Source organism: Lutjanus erythropterus, chromosome 18 (assembly GCF_056507025.1).
Source record: "Lutjanus erythropterus isolate fLutEry1 chromosome 18, fLutEry1.hap2, whole genome shotgun sequence".
Classification (NCBI taxonomy): domain Eukaryota; kingdom Metazoa; phylum Chordata; class Actinopteri; order Lutjaniformes; family Lutjanidae; genus Lutjanus; species Lutjanus erythropterus.
Window position 1 is genome coordinate 12,259,351 of NC_139334.1, and position 17,847 is coordinate 12,277,197.

Here is a 17,847-nt window from a genome sequence, read left to right on the forward strand (position 1 = left end):
AAAGGAGGGTTTGTACCCAGAGAACCCTAGAGAGCTTTGAGGGTTTCGGGGGGACTCAGAGGGAGGCAGAACGAGGGGGTTAGAAGTCACATCTGGTCTCTTTACCTGACCCAATCAAACCCTGAGAGGGAATCAAGTGTGCCAAACTACATCTAGGAAAATCCAACTTGAGGCTGCGCTGAACTTAAAATCAAAAAGAGGTACAAAAGGTGCAGAGCTGGCTTGTTGTTTTTCCATATTGTACTGTTATTAAAACATACTTTTTCGTGATGTATTGTTGGTGAATTTGTTTGACTGAGGCTACCATATCTAATGTGAAGTGACACCTCAGCAGTATCATATAAAACCATTTAACAGCAGCCGCTCTTCAGTAATCATCTGCTTAACATCTCCTCCTGCACAGAGTGGCAGATATTGGCGAGGAACCCGATCTGCTCTGTTAATTCATCAATGCTTAACTCGAAAAGTCGATACGCATCACAAACTGTCGATTAGGTTTCACTCATTATATTCTCTCTAAGCCCTGTCTTAGCTCCGCTGCATGATGTCAGCCAATGACATAAACTCCACAGCTGTCTCCTGGAACTGGGCTTATGAAAACTTATCATATTACTTCCAAATGCTGCAGAGTGTGACCTGAGCATGCACCCCGCTCAGAGGAGCCTATCTATAAATGCTAAATTTACTCAGATAGAGCCAAGAACACTTTGCTGGGCCTCGAGAGCTATGATGGCGACACTGTCAAGTGTCCACAATTAATTACGGGCCTCTAATGGAAAGTTAATACAGGCTTTAAAAGTTGCAATATAGCTACAGTGTCATAGTGTACACTGGCCTTAATATTGCCATAAAAAGTGAAAGAATGCCTTTTTCATGTTTTTTTTGTCAAGGTCCAGTGTGTAAGATTTACAGGAATTTTGGCAGAATATGGCAGGAATGGAAAATAATATTCATAAGTATGCTTTCATTATTGTATAATCACCTGAAAATAAGCATTGTTGTTTTCATCACCATAGAATAAGCCCTCTACAGTAGCCCAGAAAGGACAAACCAAACACTGGCTCTAGATAGGGCCTTTGGTGTTTTTTCACGAGTTTCACAGCCATTGTAAGTTTTCCTATATGCTTGGAAGGGTGAGGTGAGTGGTATTCAGCTGATTGCAGTGTACAGCCTCACTGCTAGATGCTACTAAATCCACACACACTGGTCTTTTAAGAAGCATGAGGTTGATAATACTCCCAAAATCATTTTATATATACAAGGCAATATCACAAATTTACAATATGTACTGTGTGCTACATCCCCTGATGTGTATGCCCTCAAAAGAGTAAGGAAAATCTCCCTCCAAAAAAACTTTCAACAGGGAAAAGAAATGAAAGAATACTCTTGGAAAGCCACAGAGGAGGGATCCTCCTTCCAGGATGGACAGATGATAATAAAGTACAATTTAATGCTTCAGATTAATGTCAATAGAATATACATGGGATGCATTACACATGATCTATATGGTGATTTAGCTGTTTCTGTATAAAAAAGAAGAAAGTTGAGCATGTCAGTTCATTCTTAAAATTGAAAGTAGTAGTTTGACCAGATTATTTTAACTCAGGGTCAGTTTACCTACCAGATCTTGCATAACAGCAAAGCAGCAGGAAAAAAAGTTTCATGTCTGGTCTTTTAATTGTGGACAGTAAAAAAATGTTCTCTAAAATCTCTAATTTGGCAGCTGTTGAGTATCAACAACTCAAATGGCCAAACATCTTTATACTAGTAAAACTACATTTGGATCATCTCATCTAATCTCTACCATCACCTACTTTTACATTGTTAAGTCATGTTTTGTTGTTTTGTTTTACAGTAGATTGAATTCTATGCTACAAGATTTTCTTTACCTACACTACAAAAGAAGCAACACCTTGCTGTTTTGTGTGGTCTTCAGTTCACTAAGTGTTGTCCTGCTGTATTCACAGATGATTCCGGTGCTGATAAAACTGGACCCGGGGCGGCTGATGGATCAGAGTCTGATCTGGGTACTGATGGCTTGTCAGAAAAATTTGGTAAGATCTGTGCTGGCATGCTATCAATGATGCAGTGATTCTGCATGTTTTATCCTTTTTACTAGACATCACATGCTCTTTACATACAAGCTGATGTTTGGATGTATTTTAACTCCAGGCGGCCATTGGTTCCCTTTAATCTCTGTACGATATGAAACTTTATTAGCCAACTCCTAAAACTTCATAATCACTTTGAATATCATGTTTGCATTTAATTTCTGTCAAAGTGACATTATTGTTGTTTATTAATGCATTAGACTTTTTAGTAATTTACCATTTTATTTTCATGCCAAGGAAATGAATAAAAATTTATCTGTGCCTGGTGTCTGGCACAAAAAGTGAAAAAAAAACATCTGAATGAATGAATCTGAAAATGTAAAACACCACACCATGACATTTAAAAAGGTCAACAAAAGTGCAAAGTACTGTATATATGATTAGTAGTTAAAGTAGTTAAAGGATAATTCTAAAACTGGACCCCCTTTTTTTTTTTTTGCATATTTTGAAGTCTAAATTAATAATAAGTACAAGGAGTTTTGGAATTGGTTCAGTAGATCACCTCAATTTGTTTTTAGTGTGTTGGTTAGTGTGGTGGATCAGAACTACAACACTGTTGTTCTGTCAGACACTCTGAGCCTGCAAAACAGCGCATGTACTTTGACAGGAGCATTTGCCTCCAAGTATTATGTTGCAGTCATTGCAGCCAGTTTTGTAGCTGCTGGCTGAGGCGATGGACTGGACCAGTTCCAAAACTTTTTGTATCTATTGGGTTTTTAAGCCTTATTCGAACATGACTAGTGTTCCAGGGGACCTCATGATTTCATGTCTGTGTTTCATGCGGTGCTCTTGCAAAGGATAAGCAAAGTCTGTATTTTACTTAAATTTACTGACATTATCCCCCCAGATATGATGTGAAAGCTTTGCTTAACATCAGTGTTTCAGAAGCAGAGTGTCTGTCCTTTAGCAACCACATTAATAATAAACTCTAGAGTCATTTTATCCACTTACATGCAAATACAACTTTTGACCCCAAAATATATAAAAATTGGGCCCAGGTTCAAAAATACCAGAATTACCCTTACAAAACACTGACTAAACTGTAACAAACTGTAAATTGTCAGCTCAAGTCACTTATCCACTGATAAATAACTAAATGTTTTCTCATCTTTCCCTAAAGTGCGTCCTCGCTTCACCCAACCCGCTAAGATGAGAAAAAGGGTAATAGCTCGTCCTGTCGGCAGCTCAGTTCGGCTCAAGTGCATGGCCAGTGGAAATCCTCGACCAGACATTGTGTGGCTGAAGGACGACAGGCCGCTGACGGAGCAGGAGGTCGGTGAGGGCCGTCAGAAGAAGTGGACTCTGAGTCTTAAGAACCTGATGCCAGAGAACAGCGGCAGATACACCTGCAGGGTCTCCAATCGGGCAGGGGAAATCAACGCCACGTATAAAGTTGAAGTCATACGTGAGTATTCCATAGAGAGACTGAGCTGCACGCATACCAAACGTGTTCACCTGGAAATATTAATGTGAACAGATGAGGCATTAATTTAAATGATTACTGCTGTTTGTGTGGATCATGTTCGTGATCTTTTGTACATTGCTGCGGGAAATTGAAACACCGTAGAAAGCGCTGTAACCTTTAAAAAAAATCTTCTCTCTGATCTACCTACTCCTGACGTCTGATTGCGATCAGCAGGTCTTATTCATATCCTTGCTGCATGGATGAATGTGCTTGTGTAATCATGTATATGAGAAGCATATTGAGGAAGCAGGCTTGAGAGTGAGGGCTTGTGCCCCGGTGTTTGCACAGGGGGGAGAGAGAAGGAGACTGTTCAACTCAGAGACCCTCCACCCAATCTGGAGCTGATTAAAGCCCAGCTGTCTGCCAGACCCACTACCCCCCCTCTTCCCATGAGAAATGTGTGCTGTACAACCAGGAGCAAAGAAAGAGAGGAAACTAATCACACATACTTCTAGTGTTACATGTGGTATTCCTCCCTCTCTGTCAATTACAAGTCCTAAGCCTGAGGCTAATAATGGTATGGACAACTAAGACCTCTTCCATTCACAGAAGGGCTGTCATGTCAAAAGACATCCTGACAGTTTTCTCTGTTTCTATGCAGAGAGGACAAACTCCAAACCCATTTTGACGGGCACTCACCCGGTCAATACAACGGTGGACTACGGCGGCACCACGTCGTTCCAGTGCAAAGTGAGGAGCGACGTTAAGCCGGTCATTCAGTGGCTCAAACGCGTGGAGTTTAATGAGGAGAGCCGCTACAACTCTACCATCGAGGTGGGAGACCACCGGTTCGTGGTGCTGCCCACGGGGGAGGTGTGGTCACGACCTGACGGCTCCTACCTCAACAAGCTGCTCATTACCCGCGCCAAGGAGGAGGACGCCGGCATGTACATCTGCTTAGGCGCCAACACCATGGGCTACAGCTTCCGGAGCGCCTTCCTCACTGTGCTACCAGGTGAGGCCTGGGGAATGTCTGTTTACAGTGTACTGCCGCCACAGCAGCAGGATGTGTTCAGATCAGCAGCTTGGATGAGGATATGTGCTATCAGTTTGTATATTTTATGTGGCTGTTTATTTTTAGGTATTTACATTAGTGCACATAGCATGATAACATCAGTGGAATGTTTAACTAAAATGAAAGCAAGACTACATACATGTCAGGGATAAGTAATAAGGACAGATGACAACAAAACAGTGTCAGTGAGCACAAATGTTTTGTGTTTTCAAGTATGTATGTACAAGTATTGTTTATGGTTGAGCTCATTTCAACAATGTTATATACATCATACCTTCAGGGTTTTATGCTTTTTTTCCCCCCTCTATTTTATATCTTTGTATTTAATTGTAACTTGAAGTCCACTTACTAGCTCATAACAGAGGCATCTCACGGTCTTGTAAGTGGACAGAGTTTTGTCGGTTGTCATCACATGACCTAAGAACTGTGAGTGTGTGATAACAGGTGGTCTTATTTGAGAAGATTCAATGATTAAAACATCTTTGGATTGTTTCATACATTTTATTGACTAAACCCTCAATCCAAAAAACAAACAACAAATTAATTAATGGTGAAAGACATCATTTGTTTCAGGCCTTAAGCACTTCACCTGTGCATTTAAACAAACTCTTGGCAACCATGTAAGATTTTGGAACCTGTTTTGATTTTATTTTGGCCCTCTTCTCTTGCAGACACAAAGCCTCCCATCACACCCATGCTCTCGCCATCCTCCAGCTCCCTCCCCTGGCCTGTCATCATTGGCATCCCTGCTGGAATAGTGTTCATCTTTGGCACCGTGCTGCTGTGGTTCTGCCAGAGCAGAAAGCACTGTCCTCCTCCCAGCGCTCCAGCTGCGGTACCACAGGTACTGCAGAGTTCACACCGGCTGCCGTATCGAGACCGGGACAGGGGCTACACGGCTCCGTCCTCCAGCTCATCCAGCCCAGAGAAAGACTGCATGAGCTCCATGAACTATGAGGAGTACCTGGCTCAGCAGCAGCTACTGCTCGCCCAGGGAGGACCAACAATCCCCCCCAAAATTTACCCCAAAATCTACACTGACATTCACACACACACTCACTCCCATGTGGACGGGAAAGTACATCAGCATCAACACATTCATTTTCAGTGTTAGCCTCAGTGCCAAATTACTCACTGACTGCTCCAGTATCTCTGAGGGACAAAGAGCTGTGGACTGAGCAGCAGCTCCTCACCTGGCATTACTCTTTTAAAAAAACTCTTCTCATTGCTGGAGATTGCTGGGAAGAGTGGGAAAAACAGTGGCCAGTGATACACACCTCGTGTTTTTACATCCAATCTTCCATATTTGGTGCTTATTTTTTTTACCTGTCAGATCCTCACACCACTAAAATCCATGAATCCTTGTTGTGCACTTAATACAAAAAGGACAAGGACATTTTTTTTGCAGCGTGTGAGTTTAATTGCAGCTATTCAGCAGGCCAGCTGAAGCAGTTGAATTTTGCATTTTCCTACTTGAGGTGTAGCGGAAAATGGAGGTTGGGTTTTACTTTTCACTTATTCAGCTGTTGGAGCGCAGGGGCTCCGTGTGTTCTTCCTGGTAATGAAGATGAAAATGGTACTCAAGATTTACAAAGGGGCCGTTTAATGCTCCAACTCAGGTAGTCCTTTTGTTTGTTAAAGATGCATAATGTTTGGAATGCTGACCACTATCCTTTATGTTACCTTTCTCCATCCCTCACTTTTGTCCTCTGTTCAAAGTGATATAGAGTAGACTGATATGTTTTTAGAGCCTTTTTGTGGCATGCAAACCTTGCCTGAGACTGCAAGGGATGGAAGAATTGTGTTTCCACGTTAACTGAATTGGTCTTTGTTATCATTTTAACTTTTTTTAGGTAGGTTCCCATCATCAGCCAGTAGCATGTTGAGGTAAACCAGCAGAGGATGAGTTTTTTTTGTTTTTTTTTATCCAACCACAGTTTATGAAGGTGTAGTCATTTATAATCAAGTTGAGTCATGAATATTTAATTTATTTTGCTAAAAAATGTATCAAAAGTTTATTTTTCAGAGTAAGGCATTTTACATATCTATGTAATGTTATTAAAGTATACTGTTGTCGTGTATAGTACATTTTGAGTACTTTGTCACCCAGTTTAATCACATTTAGTTCATGCCAATATTTAGGTATTTCTGTATGTAATTGGTTATATTTGACAATCTTGTATGATGTACTCTGTTCAAGGCTCAAAAACTAAATCATCTGAAGTGTGATGGTTTGGTAGTTTAATTAAATGACCTGAAAACAAATTACTCATGTGATAAAGTGTCCTGTAAGGCAGTGGCTCCCAAACTTTTTCTGGCTTCTTTAGAAGCTGAAAAAAGTTCATGCCCCTCCACCCCATCAGCAATAATTTGAGAAACAAACAATATAGTTGAAATGTCCTCATTGGGTTATTTTTAATTATACCCAGTTCTTTGGCAGCATGATTTTACCTCATTTTCATTTCTGTATGTAGCCAGTAAACTCATCCTATCAGTTTTCTAGATTTGTTAACATGTTGAAGTTAAAAGTTGGGATTTAAAAAATTTCTTTAGAAAAAAAAAGTCTACATGTGTTCAGTGGTTCCAAAAGAGTGAAAATGAGTTGGATTACAAGGCAGGTTTTCAAATCTGGACACCCCAGTTGACCCAAACAAGGTCAATGACTATGTTTACGTGCACAAAATATTCTAGTGCCCTTTGCCCTTCCATACTAAACTGTTTACATGGCTACTGAAAATGACCATTCTACTCATTTTCTTTTACATGTAGCTGTGCATAAGCCGATTAACGTGATAACATACCTCCTAAGTTTGTATATCATATCCAAAGCATACCAAGGCATCTCAGAAATCCTGGTGATAACTTGAAATGTGGGCATTTCATTTGTGCATGCATCTCTATCCCAGACTTTGTTTAAAACACAGAGCTGACTGTAAACAGCATGACAAAGAATGCTTCTAAAATGAGAATAATTTCAGCATACGCCACATGCTGCAATGAGAACAAGGCCTTATAAGGAATATACAAACAATAATGCACATTTGGAAAATTAGACTGCATGTAAACAGTCATTGATGTGTAAAAACACATGGCCAAAAGAATTGCTCTTTAATTCTAACACCCTGATTAAGCTCCTCAATATGTAACTCAGTCTTATTAACATTATCAGGGCTTGTTAATAGTTTGACCATATGCATCATGACTGGTGCCCTTTTTATTTTTTTTTCACAGTCTACCACTGCAATCCATGAATTTTCTTCAAAGGCTACAGTCTATGCTTGCTAACAAAGATGTACAAGTCTTTGTGAGTAAGATAACAGCAGTGACTCCCTGTCCTAAAACATTAGGGGCAAGGTACAGACAGGTCAGCTTTCTTCCTTTGAGCGAGCTGAAGTGTCTGCTGAGGGTGACACAGAGGGCAGCCAGCCGAGGGACAGAAGTTGCTGGGATGAATGACTGAATAGATACCACACAGACACAAGAGCAGTCTCACAGAGTCCCTTTTTAGATGAGTGATGGCCCCTGCAAGACTACACCGAGTGACCAGCATCTTTTCCCTATTTAAAGTGAATTGACCCTCTCTGCTCCCCCCAACCCCCTGGTCCGCACTACCACCTCATTCAACTCCAATCTAGGTAGGATTTCCTTTCACCATTTAGGAAGTGCATTGTCCTGCTCTGGGAGTGATGTGACAGGACCCTGTGATTGCTCAGGAAAGAAGGGGAGCATTGTGTCAGGTGAGCTCCTGTTTTGTTGTAAGCATCGCAGGACGGGGATGAGCTTTGGCTCCAGACAGATGAGGGGCGAGTGCATTCAATAGTTTGTGTGTTTAGAAGTAAAATTTCTACTCAGAACAAAACTTTTTAAGGCTTCCATGTAACTTCCCTCCATAAATAATGCTGCAAATCCAAAATCCAGATGACAAGAATCATAACATTCTCAAGACAAACACTGCCCCCTAGTGGTATGTAATCATGCAGAAATTAACTGTTCAAACTATTAGTTCAATAACAGAACTGCAAATCATCTTTATTAACCTTTTTACAGTATCATAAGAACATTGACAAAGACAAACAACATTCTACACGAGAAAATGATTTGGACACAAATAAAAGAAAAACAGAACAAAGTCGTTAAAATATACAGTATTTACAAAGTAGCTCAGCCCTTCTGGACTTTGGTGATGAGTTCATCACAAAGTTTGGTGAGCTCCTCAGCCTCCTTCTCCTGTAAGAAGGGAAATTAGAAAAATATGAAGATACTATTTGATTTGAAAACTTTTTCAGGAATGATCTAGCTGGTATGAGAGAGAGGGATCATGCCATACACTAGAATGTTCCTCTTTGTGGAAGTGTGATTTAAACTTAAACTTGAAATGTCTTCCTGGCTTTCTGCTATTCATTCCTGTGACTAGAGGACAAGTATTGAAATGTATTACCTCAATAGCTGGTATTGGGTTCTAAATCAGTGTTTTGAACCTGGCTTCCCATTCATTATTATACACCTCTCTCAACTATGCCCAACATACATTTGAAATCATCCACAACAAAGAGAGCAACCTATTTAAAATACTTGTCCATAAAATACCATTTGAAAATTAATATTGTCCTGAACATCACAACAATGTTATCTGTTTTGTGGAGCACCGACAAACAATCTTGAGATCATTTTCCAGGACAGAGGAAGATTTTCAAGGACATTAACATTTTTGCTTATTTTCTATTGCTGGAAAATCTATCATCTGTTTTCCAGGTTTTGTCAGGTGTGGGAACCCTGTTTAATGTATTATCTTTACTCACCTTCTGGTCCAGGCTCTTCTCCAGTGACTGCACCTTCAGCTGCTCCCGCCGCAGCTGGGCTTGAAGTGCAGATATCTCAGCCTTGTTCTTGGAACGCACCTCCGCAATTTCTTCATTTGCACTGAAGATGAACAAAAATGTCTGTCAGACACTGCAAGTCTTGAAGTTGACACTTTTGACACAGTACAGTCAGCTTTCTTACTGAGTAATTTTCTCCTCAGCATGGGCTTTAAGGGTCTGGTAGCGCTGCTCCTCCTTTTTGATTCTTGCCAGATAATCCTGAGCACAAGATTTCAGTGTCTCTTCGTTCTGGGGAAATGCAAAGAAAACAACTTACCAATCAACCTGCCACAGCTTTTGTTAAAACCTAAAAATGTCAAAAGTTGTGGTTTATAACGAGACAAGTCCAGTCCTGCTGTTTTCTAACCTTTTTGTAACCCTCAATAACTTCCTTGTACTTCTCCAGTCTCTTGAAAAGGTCCGAGAAGGATCTCTCCATGGCGTTCAGGTCACTGGACACCTGCTCTTTCTCCATCAGGGCTTCATCAAGCTTCCTCTGGGAGAGCTCCCGCTCCTTCTCTTGATCAGCTAAATAATACAACAAAATTATTAAAGACCTCTTTCAAAACGCATCACCACAGCAAAAATCCTAAGAATGTGACAAGTGAATGGTTTATGTCAACTTACCCATCATTTTTGCAATCATGAGCTCGAATTCTGCAATTATTTTCCTGGGTGAAAAAAAGTGTCAGATGTCTTGAAACACTGATATAGAATTGTGTAACAATGACTAAATTTGGGACAGATCTGATCCAACATCGGTATCAGGTGCTGATACAGACAAAATTTACTCAATGACTTCTTTTAATCCCATAGTCAAAATGTTGTGGTGCAAATTAATTAATTAGTAAAACTGCTCTACAGAGATATCCAGTAGTCCAGCAGAGCTTGCACCAGACCATGAATCCACCATAAAGTAACACGAGACAGTCTGCAGTTGAGTGAGCTAGTTGTCTAACACATCATATCCTTAGTTACGAGATTTTTTAGTTTAAAAACACAGGAAAAATTAGAACAAGCAAGACTTGTAATGTGTTAGATTATTGTATAGGCAGATATACAAATTCAGGTGTTGGAACTGAAACTGAAAAAACTGTGGCTCAGTGCATGTCTAAAAATGATGGAAACAAGATTAAAAAGCATGTCTCACCTCATTTCTTGACCATCATCAAGAAGCTTTTGATACTTTGCGCTCCACAGCTCCTCTGTTTCCATTGCCTGTTTGAGAAAATGTACATTTAAATTATTCTGTAGGCCATGATTAATTCTTGTCATTTTGAAATCCAATAAATTATTAGTTAATAATGAAAATCGTTTCCAACCTACACACCGTTTCAAATCAGGGGAAATTTTTTCTATCATCATTGACTAAACTGACAACCCCTGACTAAGTGATATATAGACAACTAATTAACACACCCAAATAGTGAACACAATAATTACAGGAAGTGTGTGTAAAATGAGTAATTTAGATCAATTATGAGCAGATTATTTTCTGTTAATATTCCATCACGGATGAGTTTTCCTGATATCATATATCATCCTGATGTATGAACTTTTTGTAAAATTCTCTGTATTTTGCATTTTTATTTTTTCATAATCATACATTATTATGCTACTTTAATGTTTCCTTCTCACTTATGCTGAGTCATTATTCTCTTAGTTTTTCGGTTGTTTTATCTTTGATATCTTAATTTAATTTAGGTTTCTTCACATAAATAAATGAAATGCTGAGACATACACCTACTGTACATATATATATATAGACGGCTCTATTTTATCGACTCTAAACTGCTCCAGGGATTGTTTTGGAGAAAAAAAAAAATGAAATCTCACTCTCAACCAGGTCTAGTGTTGTTGTTTCAGTGGCTGCATTCACATACACTCAAATTTCAAAATGGGAAAAACCTCTTCAGAGTTTGAAACAGCTCCTGTTAGTTGTCAAATCACAAAACATCAAGAAGGACGTACTTCTGCCTGGACCTTGGCAATGGCTGCATCCATGTCTTTCTGACTGTACTTGAGCACTTCAATAATGGCGTCCTCTGTGTTTCCAGGCTGGGTGAAAGGAGGGACGAGGCTCTCGAGGATTGGAGCAGGCTGCAGTGACAGTTGCAGTGTAAATAAATCAAGTTAGGAGATTTAGCAAGGACACATTGAGTGTTGTTCCAAAACTGTAGACAGACACTTCCAGCTTTTTTTTTTTTTTAAGTGTTACAAGGCACAGTCAATGGTTGCAATTTAAAAGTGACTTACTGGCGCTGCGGCATCATCAAACAGCTTGAAATCATCCTTTTGCGGTTTGTTTGCAGTCTCTTTTTCAGCCATCTGTGGAGCTACCAGGCTGAATTGGGGAGAATAACAACTCACTTGTGAAGTGGTCAAAGTGGTTACATTTCAGACAAATCTCATTTTGTTGTACAGGACGTCCAAAGCGGAACAAATTCTGCTCTAACGTTCAGTGACGGCAGCAATCAGAATAAGTGAAAACAGAGGTGCGTCATACTGTGAAACAAAGGCAGGAGGCCGAGGGACGTGGTGGGTCTGATCAGCTGGGCCTGCAGACTTCTTTGGGCTCTCTCTCAGGAGGGGGTCAAATTTAAGGTACAAGGATTGTTTCCTCAATGCAGACTCCTTGAACTGCACACAGAAAACATTTAAACACATGTAAGTCATGCATTGACAATGAAATCGTTCAGTTATTTGAGCCACATAAAGTTAATACTTACACTGCTGGACCCAAACTGTTCGAGGTAATCGATTTGTCCATCAAAGTTATTGGCCATGACTAGAGAGACACACAGGTTAACATCAAAATGAGCTTTCCATTTAATGCTTCACTAAGAATACATTACCACTACACACAATGAAGTAATTCTTCATTAGAAAAGTTGCTGATGCAATCATACACCAAAATCATAACACCATGTCTACAACTAGAGCCATGGCCAATGTTTACTCACACATAGTTCCAGGAACAAACTCCTCATTGAATTCTAACATGTCAGCCTGTGACTTCTGCTCAGGGAGACTCTCCACAGGTTGTTCGGCCTCTGGTTGAAATCCTTGGTCAGAGGCAGCCTTGTATTCAGCATTCTGTCATCCCACAATAACAAAAATGTTTTGTGAAAAACAGTGACGAAAAGTTAAATGGAGTTTGAAGAAGACACTCAGTCAATTGCAGATCCCTGCCAGGTAACAGTTGGTGAAGCACCTACTGCAATGTCACCACAACTGCCAGATGCAACCAGCAGAGATTTGCAAAGGATGGATGTGAGTTTTTGAGCCATGATGAAGACAAAAATGTGTCCTGCAACTGACTTGTAAGCCTTGTTTTTAGCTTGGCAGTTCTTCATGACTTGCATCCTCTACAGTGCACTTAAAAGGACAGTTCACACAAAAAATGAAAATTTGCTTAACTGTCTTAATTTTCATTTTTGGGTGAACTATCCCTTTAAGAAGAGTGTGTATAATATAAGTTATATAAATTTCTAACAAATTTTCAATCACTGCACCCATGACAGGTCCTTGAGCATACAGCCATAAGTGAGCACCAAAAAACCTTTAGGCTGATGGTTCCAGTAGTATGTGAGATTCGTTCCAGCCCTGTTGGTCACTTAAACACACATGACCACTACATGATAGAAGTGTATTGTGGATTGTATCAAACTTCTTACCACTCCAGGGTTGGGTTCAGCAGCTAGGACACTCTCTCCAGCACTATAAATGGAAAAAGCATAGTAGCTTACTTAATGAAATAGTGTTGCTAGCAAGTGAACTGTAAATAACAAATAACTGCTTAATACAATCAAATAAAAAGGTCAACATACCATGCTGGTGACACAACTTCCCTCTCCACAGGCTTGTCCTTTTGCTCCAGAATGGAAGCTTCTGTGACCACAGGGTTGGATTTATTGCTGCACTTTGGGGAGTTGCTCATCTTTACTTTTGTGCCAAAGGGATTGAAGTTTGGGTCATCAAACTTGTCAAAGTCAAATGTGTAAGACCCTTTGGCAACTGGAACATCCTCAACATCACTGGCATCAGGATTCAAAGGGGCTTCTTTTGGTGGTTTGCTGCCAGACTTAACGTCAGACGCTGGCTTTCCTGCTTTAGATTTTAGACCAGGTGGCCTTTTGCCGAGTTTTTTGGGTGGTGGTTTCTTGACCTCGCCACCATCATCGAAATTGAACTCAAGTTTGACTGGTCCCTCCTTCATAGGGGCTTCAGATGGTTCAGGTGTGGATTCAGCAGCTGAAGGTTTAGGATTTGGGGCCACTGCAGCTATGGGCTTCACCTCAGGCTGAACAGGCACCTCTGGAGCCACCTCTGGAGCCACCTCTGGAGCCACCTCAGGCTTATCGACAACATTTGTAGGCTTATTTTCCTTAATTTGTGGCTCTACAGCGGGAGGGTTGTTGTCTGGCATCTTTCTCTCAATGACAGGGGAATTCTGAATTTTAGAGCCACCAGTTTGGAAAGGATTGATTGCATCAAGGTTATCAAAATCCAGGGTGTAAGAACCTTTTGCTGGCAGTGGAGCATCTTCCACAAAACTGCCTGACATTTTGTCCTCATCAGCATTTAGAGACATGTTCACAGGCTGTTTTTCATCAGGCGTGGCAGCACATGAATCTGATTCCTCGAGCGCTGGGACCCTCACCACTGTGACCACACTGCTCTCTGTGGAGCTGATGTTGGTGGAGACATCAACCAGTGAGTTTTCCACAGACGCGCTGAATGGAAGTGTCTCGTCTAATGCCGATTCGATTTTGGTAGGCTCCCCTGAGACAGTCTCAGGTTTTGTGGGTTCAGGCTCAGTTTTATGTGCAGGAGGGTTTTCAACAGCAGGCCTCGCAGGAGAAAGCATCATCTTATTAGACCCCTGAAATGGATTGATAGCATCAAGGTTGTCAAAATCCAACTGATAGCCTCCTTTGCTTTGTATCGGCATGTCATCATCAGGAAAAGATGACACTTCTGTGGAAAATTCAAGAAGAATTAAAGTCATTTTTTAGCATTCACAAAAATTCAAAGGAAATAACTTTTTAATGTTGGACAAATTACCTTGTTTGGGCTCAGATTGCTCAGTGGCATTTGGTGGTGTAGTACTGTACAACAAAACAGATGTTATTAGTTAAACCGATCAGTCAAGTCATCGGAGGCATGTTGCAGTAGGAGAATTATTACTTACTTTGTTTTATCCAAATTTAAGGACTCCATTGCTTTTGTACACTCATCCAGACTTGTCATCTTGACAGATTTGGTGGGTGATAGAATTCTTTTAGTCTGTGGGTCTCTTCTTGGAGTCTGAAAACAAACCTACACACAAGTGATTTGATCAGTTTAGTAACTGTTACCTGGATATACAATCATCTACAGAAAAAAATAGTAGAAAACTCATATTGTGCCCTTTCACCATATTAATGCATAACAAGAGTTTGTCTACTTTGCAAATTTGTGCTATAAACAGTCTGAAAATATCTTTTTGTAGCTCTGTCCAACACAACTGTTAATAGATGTGTTTAAAGTTGCCTAGAGAAATGCTGCAAATTCATTAGGGAGGGTCAAGCTTTATATCATGAAGAATCAAATGTTTTAAAAGGCAGTCCATTTACAAATCTCCCTGTATACCATTTCAGGTTAACAAGATTTAATAGCTGTAGAAAAGCCCAGCTTGGTGTTATGTACAAATATAGATATTTTTCAGCCTGGTGTCATTACAGTGGGTGGAAATAATCAAAATGAAAAGGGAGACAACATTTAAAAAGTGAGCTGAGTCAGTACCTTCGTCCCCTTTGGCACAGTCTTGCTGGGCAGGTTCTCAGTCTGACGCAGGATGGAGGGCCTCCCAGTTGGCTGATCCAGGGCAAAAATGTCATTAATTGAGCTGCTCTGCTTTCCTCCAGGGCAGACCCCACGATTCTCATCATTCACCTCAACAGAAGTCATCCTGCAAAAGCAGAGAGACAAACCGTACGTTACAGGACTGGAACAGCCCAACTACACTCTAAGGGAGGCGTCACACTGCAAGCTGCACCCTGCTGATAAAATACTTTTGGTCACAGAGTTTACTGGTGTGTAAAAAAATTATCTTTGCAGAGGACGCTAACAGCAGAATCAAGACAATGTGACACTGCCAATTTACTGATGTTGGTGAATCTTGGTTTGAAAGTGCCTAGAACTTTTATTCATATCATATTCTCCTTATACTGATACAGAGAGGTAGAAAAGTAAACAGTTTCTCTCGAAAAACTGGATGGAAATTTAGATTCACTAAAATTACAACTAGGTTGAAACAGGGAATGATGCATTGTGCTTGGCCAATCTGTTGGCTGATATGACTTTATTGTAAATATATACTGGCAACAGGCCAGTGAATATGTTGTCCAATAAGCAAAGGGAAATTGAAAGGCAGCAATGCCAAAATGTTTTAAGCAGGAACAGTGCTGCTATTATAAAGGTTGCCCACTAGATGGCACTAACAAGCTCATTTTTCAATTGTAAACTGTCCAGTTCATGTCTAGGTCACAATTCTTATCAATAAGTAGAGGAAATGAATATCACCCCAAATAGCATTATGTAACTAAAAAAAGAAACAATATATTTGATATATCAATATAATTGATATTACAGCTTTGAAAAATCTATTCTATCTATCTATAACCCAGAAGTGTGTTTTTGACGTTCAAGTGGTTTGATAAACAAAATGCACAAGTGAATGACTTGGGGGGCACCTGATCTGTCAGCCCAGATGAGATTATTTTGACCTGTGAGCAGCACAGGTATAACTGATTACATTAACAATGAGTCTGCCATGCTAGTGAGCAAGCATGCACAATGTTAGTGCCCTGGAACTGGCAAAATTATGTGGAATTAGCTGAACAACGATTGAAAATGTTGCTTAGACATTATTCAATTTAGGAAAATTTAAAGAGACAAAATAATAGGATTTTATGGACTTAAAGAGTAATATTTACTGTATGTTGGGATGACTGTCATCAATGGAATTTGAGTATGGGTAAATATTTTAAGTAACTGTGTTTAAGTAGTTTCCTATGTACATTATCTGTTTTTTAAACTAAACCTATTGTGCTTTTTTTCACCAATGCACGTGAAAATGCTTGCTGTGAAAAAACAAACAAACAAACAAACAAACAATTAAAGCAGTATTGGTGAAATGATCTTAAGTCGGCTCAAAAGGAATTTGGAATAGCTCAAGTACTGCCAGCTGACTTAAGTTTGGCTGTAAAGATTCTGATGACTTGACTTGAGTCAACACAGGGTTTTTAGAACTTGAGTAGATAGAACACAAATGTCAGTATGGCAAGACTTTTATTTTGACGTATACTTTACATTTTGACTATATGCTGCAGCATTAATGTTTGCATACCAGTGTGCTCTTGTGGGTTCGCTGGTACTGAAGGCCAAGAACAGACTGAATATGTACAGATTTCCCTCACACGTAAACGAAAGATTTGTGCGCACACATCGATAGTAAATGACATCTTTGTCTTCTTGTTGTCTCGTGACCAATTTAACCAACGTTGTGAATCATCCGTTATCCGTAATTTATTCCGTTACATCACTTGTAATCACAGCGCAATACATAGAGCTAACTCATATCGTGCGACTCAACGTGGACAGCTAACGTTAACTGCGATATGTCAAAAGTCACAACCAATTTCGACACCTAACAAAGCTAACTAGGTTTGCCAAGTTAGACAACCATTAACATAACTGACAAACGTTAACAGAAATTTACCAACAAAGGCTATATTAGCTAACTAAATGTTGACGTACTTAATAACTATACCTAGCTAAAGTTAAGGTAAAAGTGTGAGATAAGTAAAACTTTATAAACAGACAATTATAAGAGGTGTTCGCTACTATATTATCATCGTATATTTACCACCTACCTCAAAAGAGAGATGCAATTGCCTGAAAATATAACGTCTGTCCTTACAGCACCCAACAACACAGTGATCAAGAAATAATGACGTGCTTTTGAAAAACCCTCTCCTGGTCTGGGTGACAACCGTTTGGAATTTAAAAGTCTTGAAACGTACCAATAAAATCGCCAGAAACATTCAAAGGAAACGCGCTTCCTGGTTAAGCAGCCAATCACGTCTAAGAGCGGATATGATCCAATCGACGACTGCGGACAAACGCTGTCGCGTGTAGAAGGGAGGCCCAGACTAGCGAAAGATCTCGCGAGATTTATCATTGTTAACCTAAATCATAATTTCCGTTGCCTTAACCAGGTCCGGTCGGTTTCTAAACCTCGGCCTCTTATCTTTATCTTAACCCCGGTGTTTTCACATGATCTAAATTTATTAGTTTGTACAAGGTGCACGTTTACAAATCTCGCGAGAATTTTGCAAATCTAGGATTCCC

General features: G+C 40.0%; 2 protein-coding genes across 2 annotated transcripts in view; one reads left to right on the plus strand and one right to left on the minus strand.

Moving 5' to 3' along the window:
• Window positions 1–6,856, plus strand: part of LOC146310736 (fibroblast growth factor receptor-like 1) — a 38,012-nt gene extending 31,156 nt beyond the window's left edge. Inside the window, exons 4-7 of the mRNA XM_084742751.1 lie at window positions 1,968–2,054; window positions 3,232–3,516; window positions 4,178–4,531; window positions 5,263–6,856. Of these exons, the coding sequence (XP_084598877.1) occupies window positions 1,968–2,054; window positions 3,232–3,516; window positions 4,178–4,531; window positions 5,263–5,705 (1,169 nt within the window). The 3' untranslated portion in view covers window positions 5,706–6,856. The remainder of the gene's footprint in view (window positions 1–1,967; window positions 2,055–3,231; window positions 3,517–4,177; window positions 4,532–5,262) is intronic.
• A 1,738-nt stretch (window positions 6,857–8,594) lies between these two features.
• On the minus strand, window positions 8,595–17,498 carry tacc3 (transforming, acidic coiled-coil containing protein 3). Its single transcript, XM_084742722.1, has 17 exons — window positions 17,370–17,498; window positions 15,238–15,403; window positions 14,645–14,772; window positions 14,518–14,561; window positions 13,281–14,430; window positions 13,128–13,170; window positions 12,414–12,546; window positions 12,180–12,238; window positions 11,957–12,090; window positions 11,707–11,794; window positions 11,422–11,550; window positions 10,601–10,668; window positions 10,078–10,121; window positions 9,818–9,978; window positions 9,593–9,699; window positions 9,391–9,511; window positions 8,595–8,818 (listed from the first exon to the last, which is right to left on the minus strand). Exons 2-17 carry the CDS (start codon window positions 15,400–15,402, stop codon window positions 8,753–8,755), a joined length of 2,640 nt encoding a protein of 879 aa, XP_084598848.1. The 5' UTR covers window position 15,403; window positions 17,370–17,498; the 3' UTR covers window positions 8,595–8,752.
• Window positions 17,499–17,847: the final 349 nt, after the last annotated feature.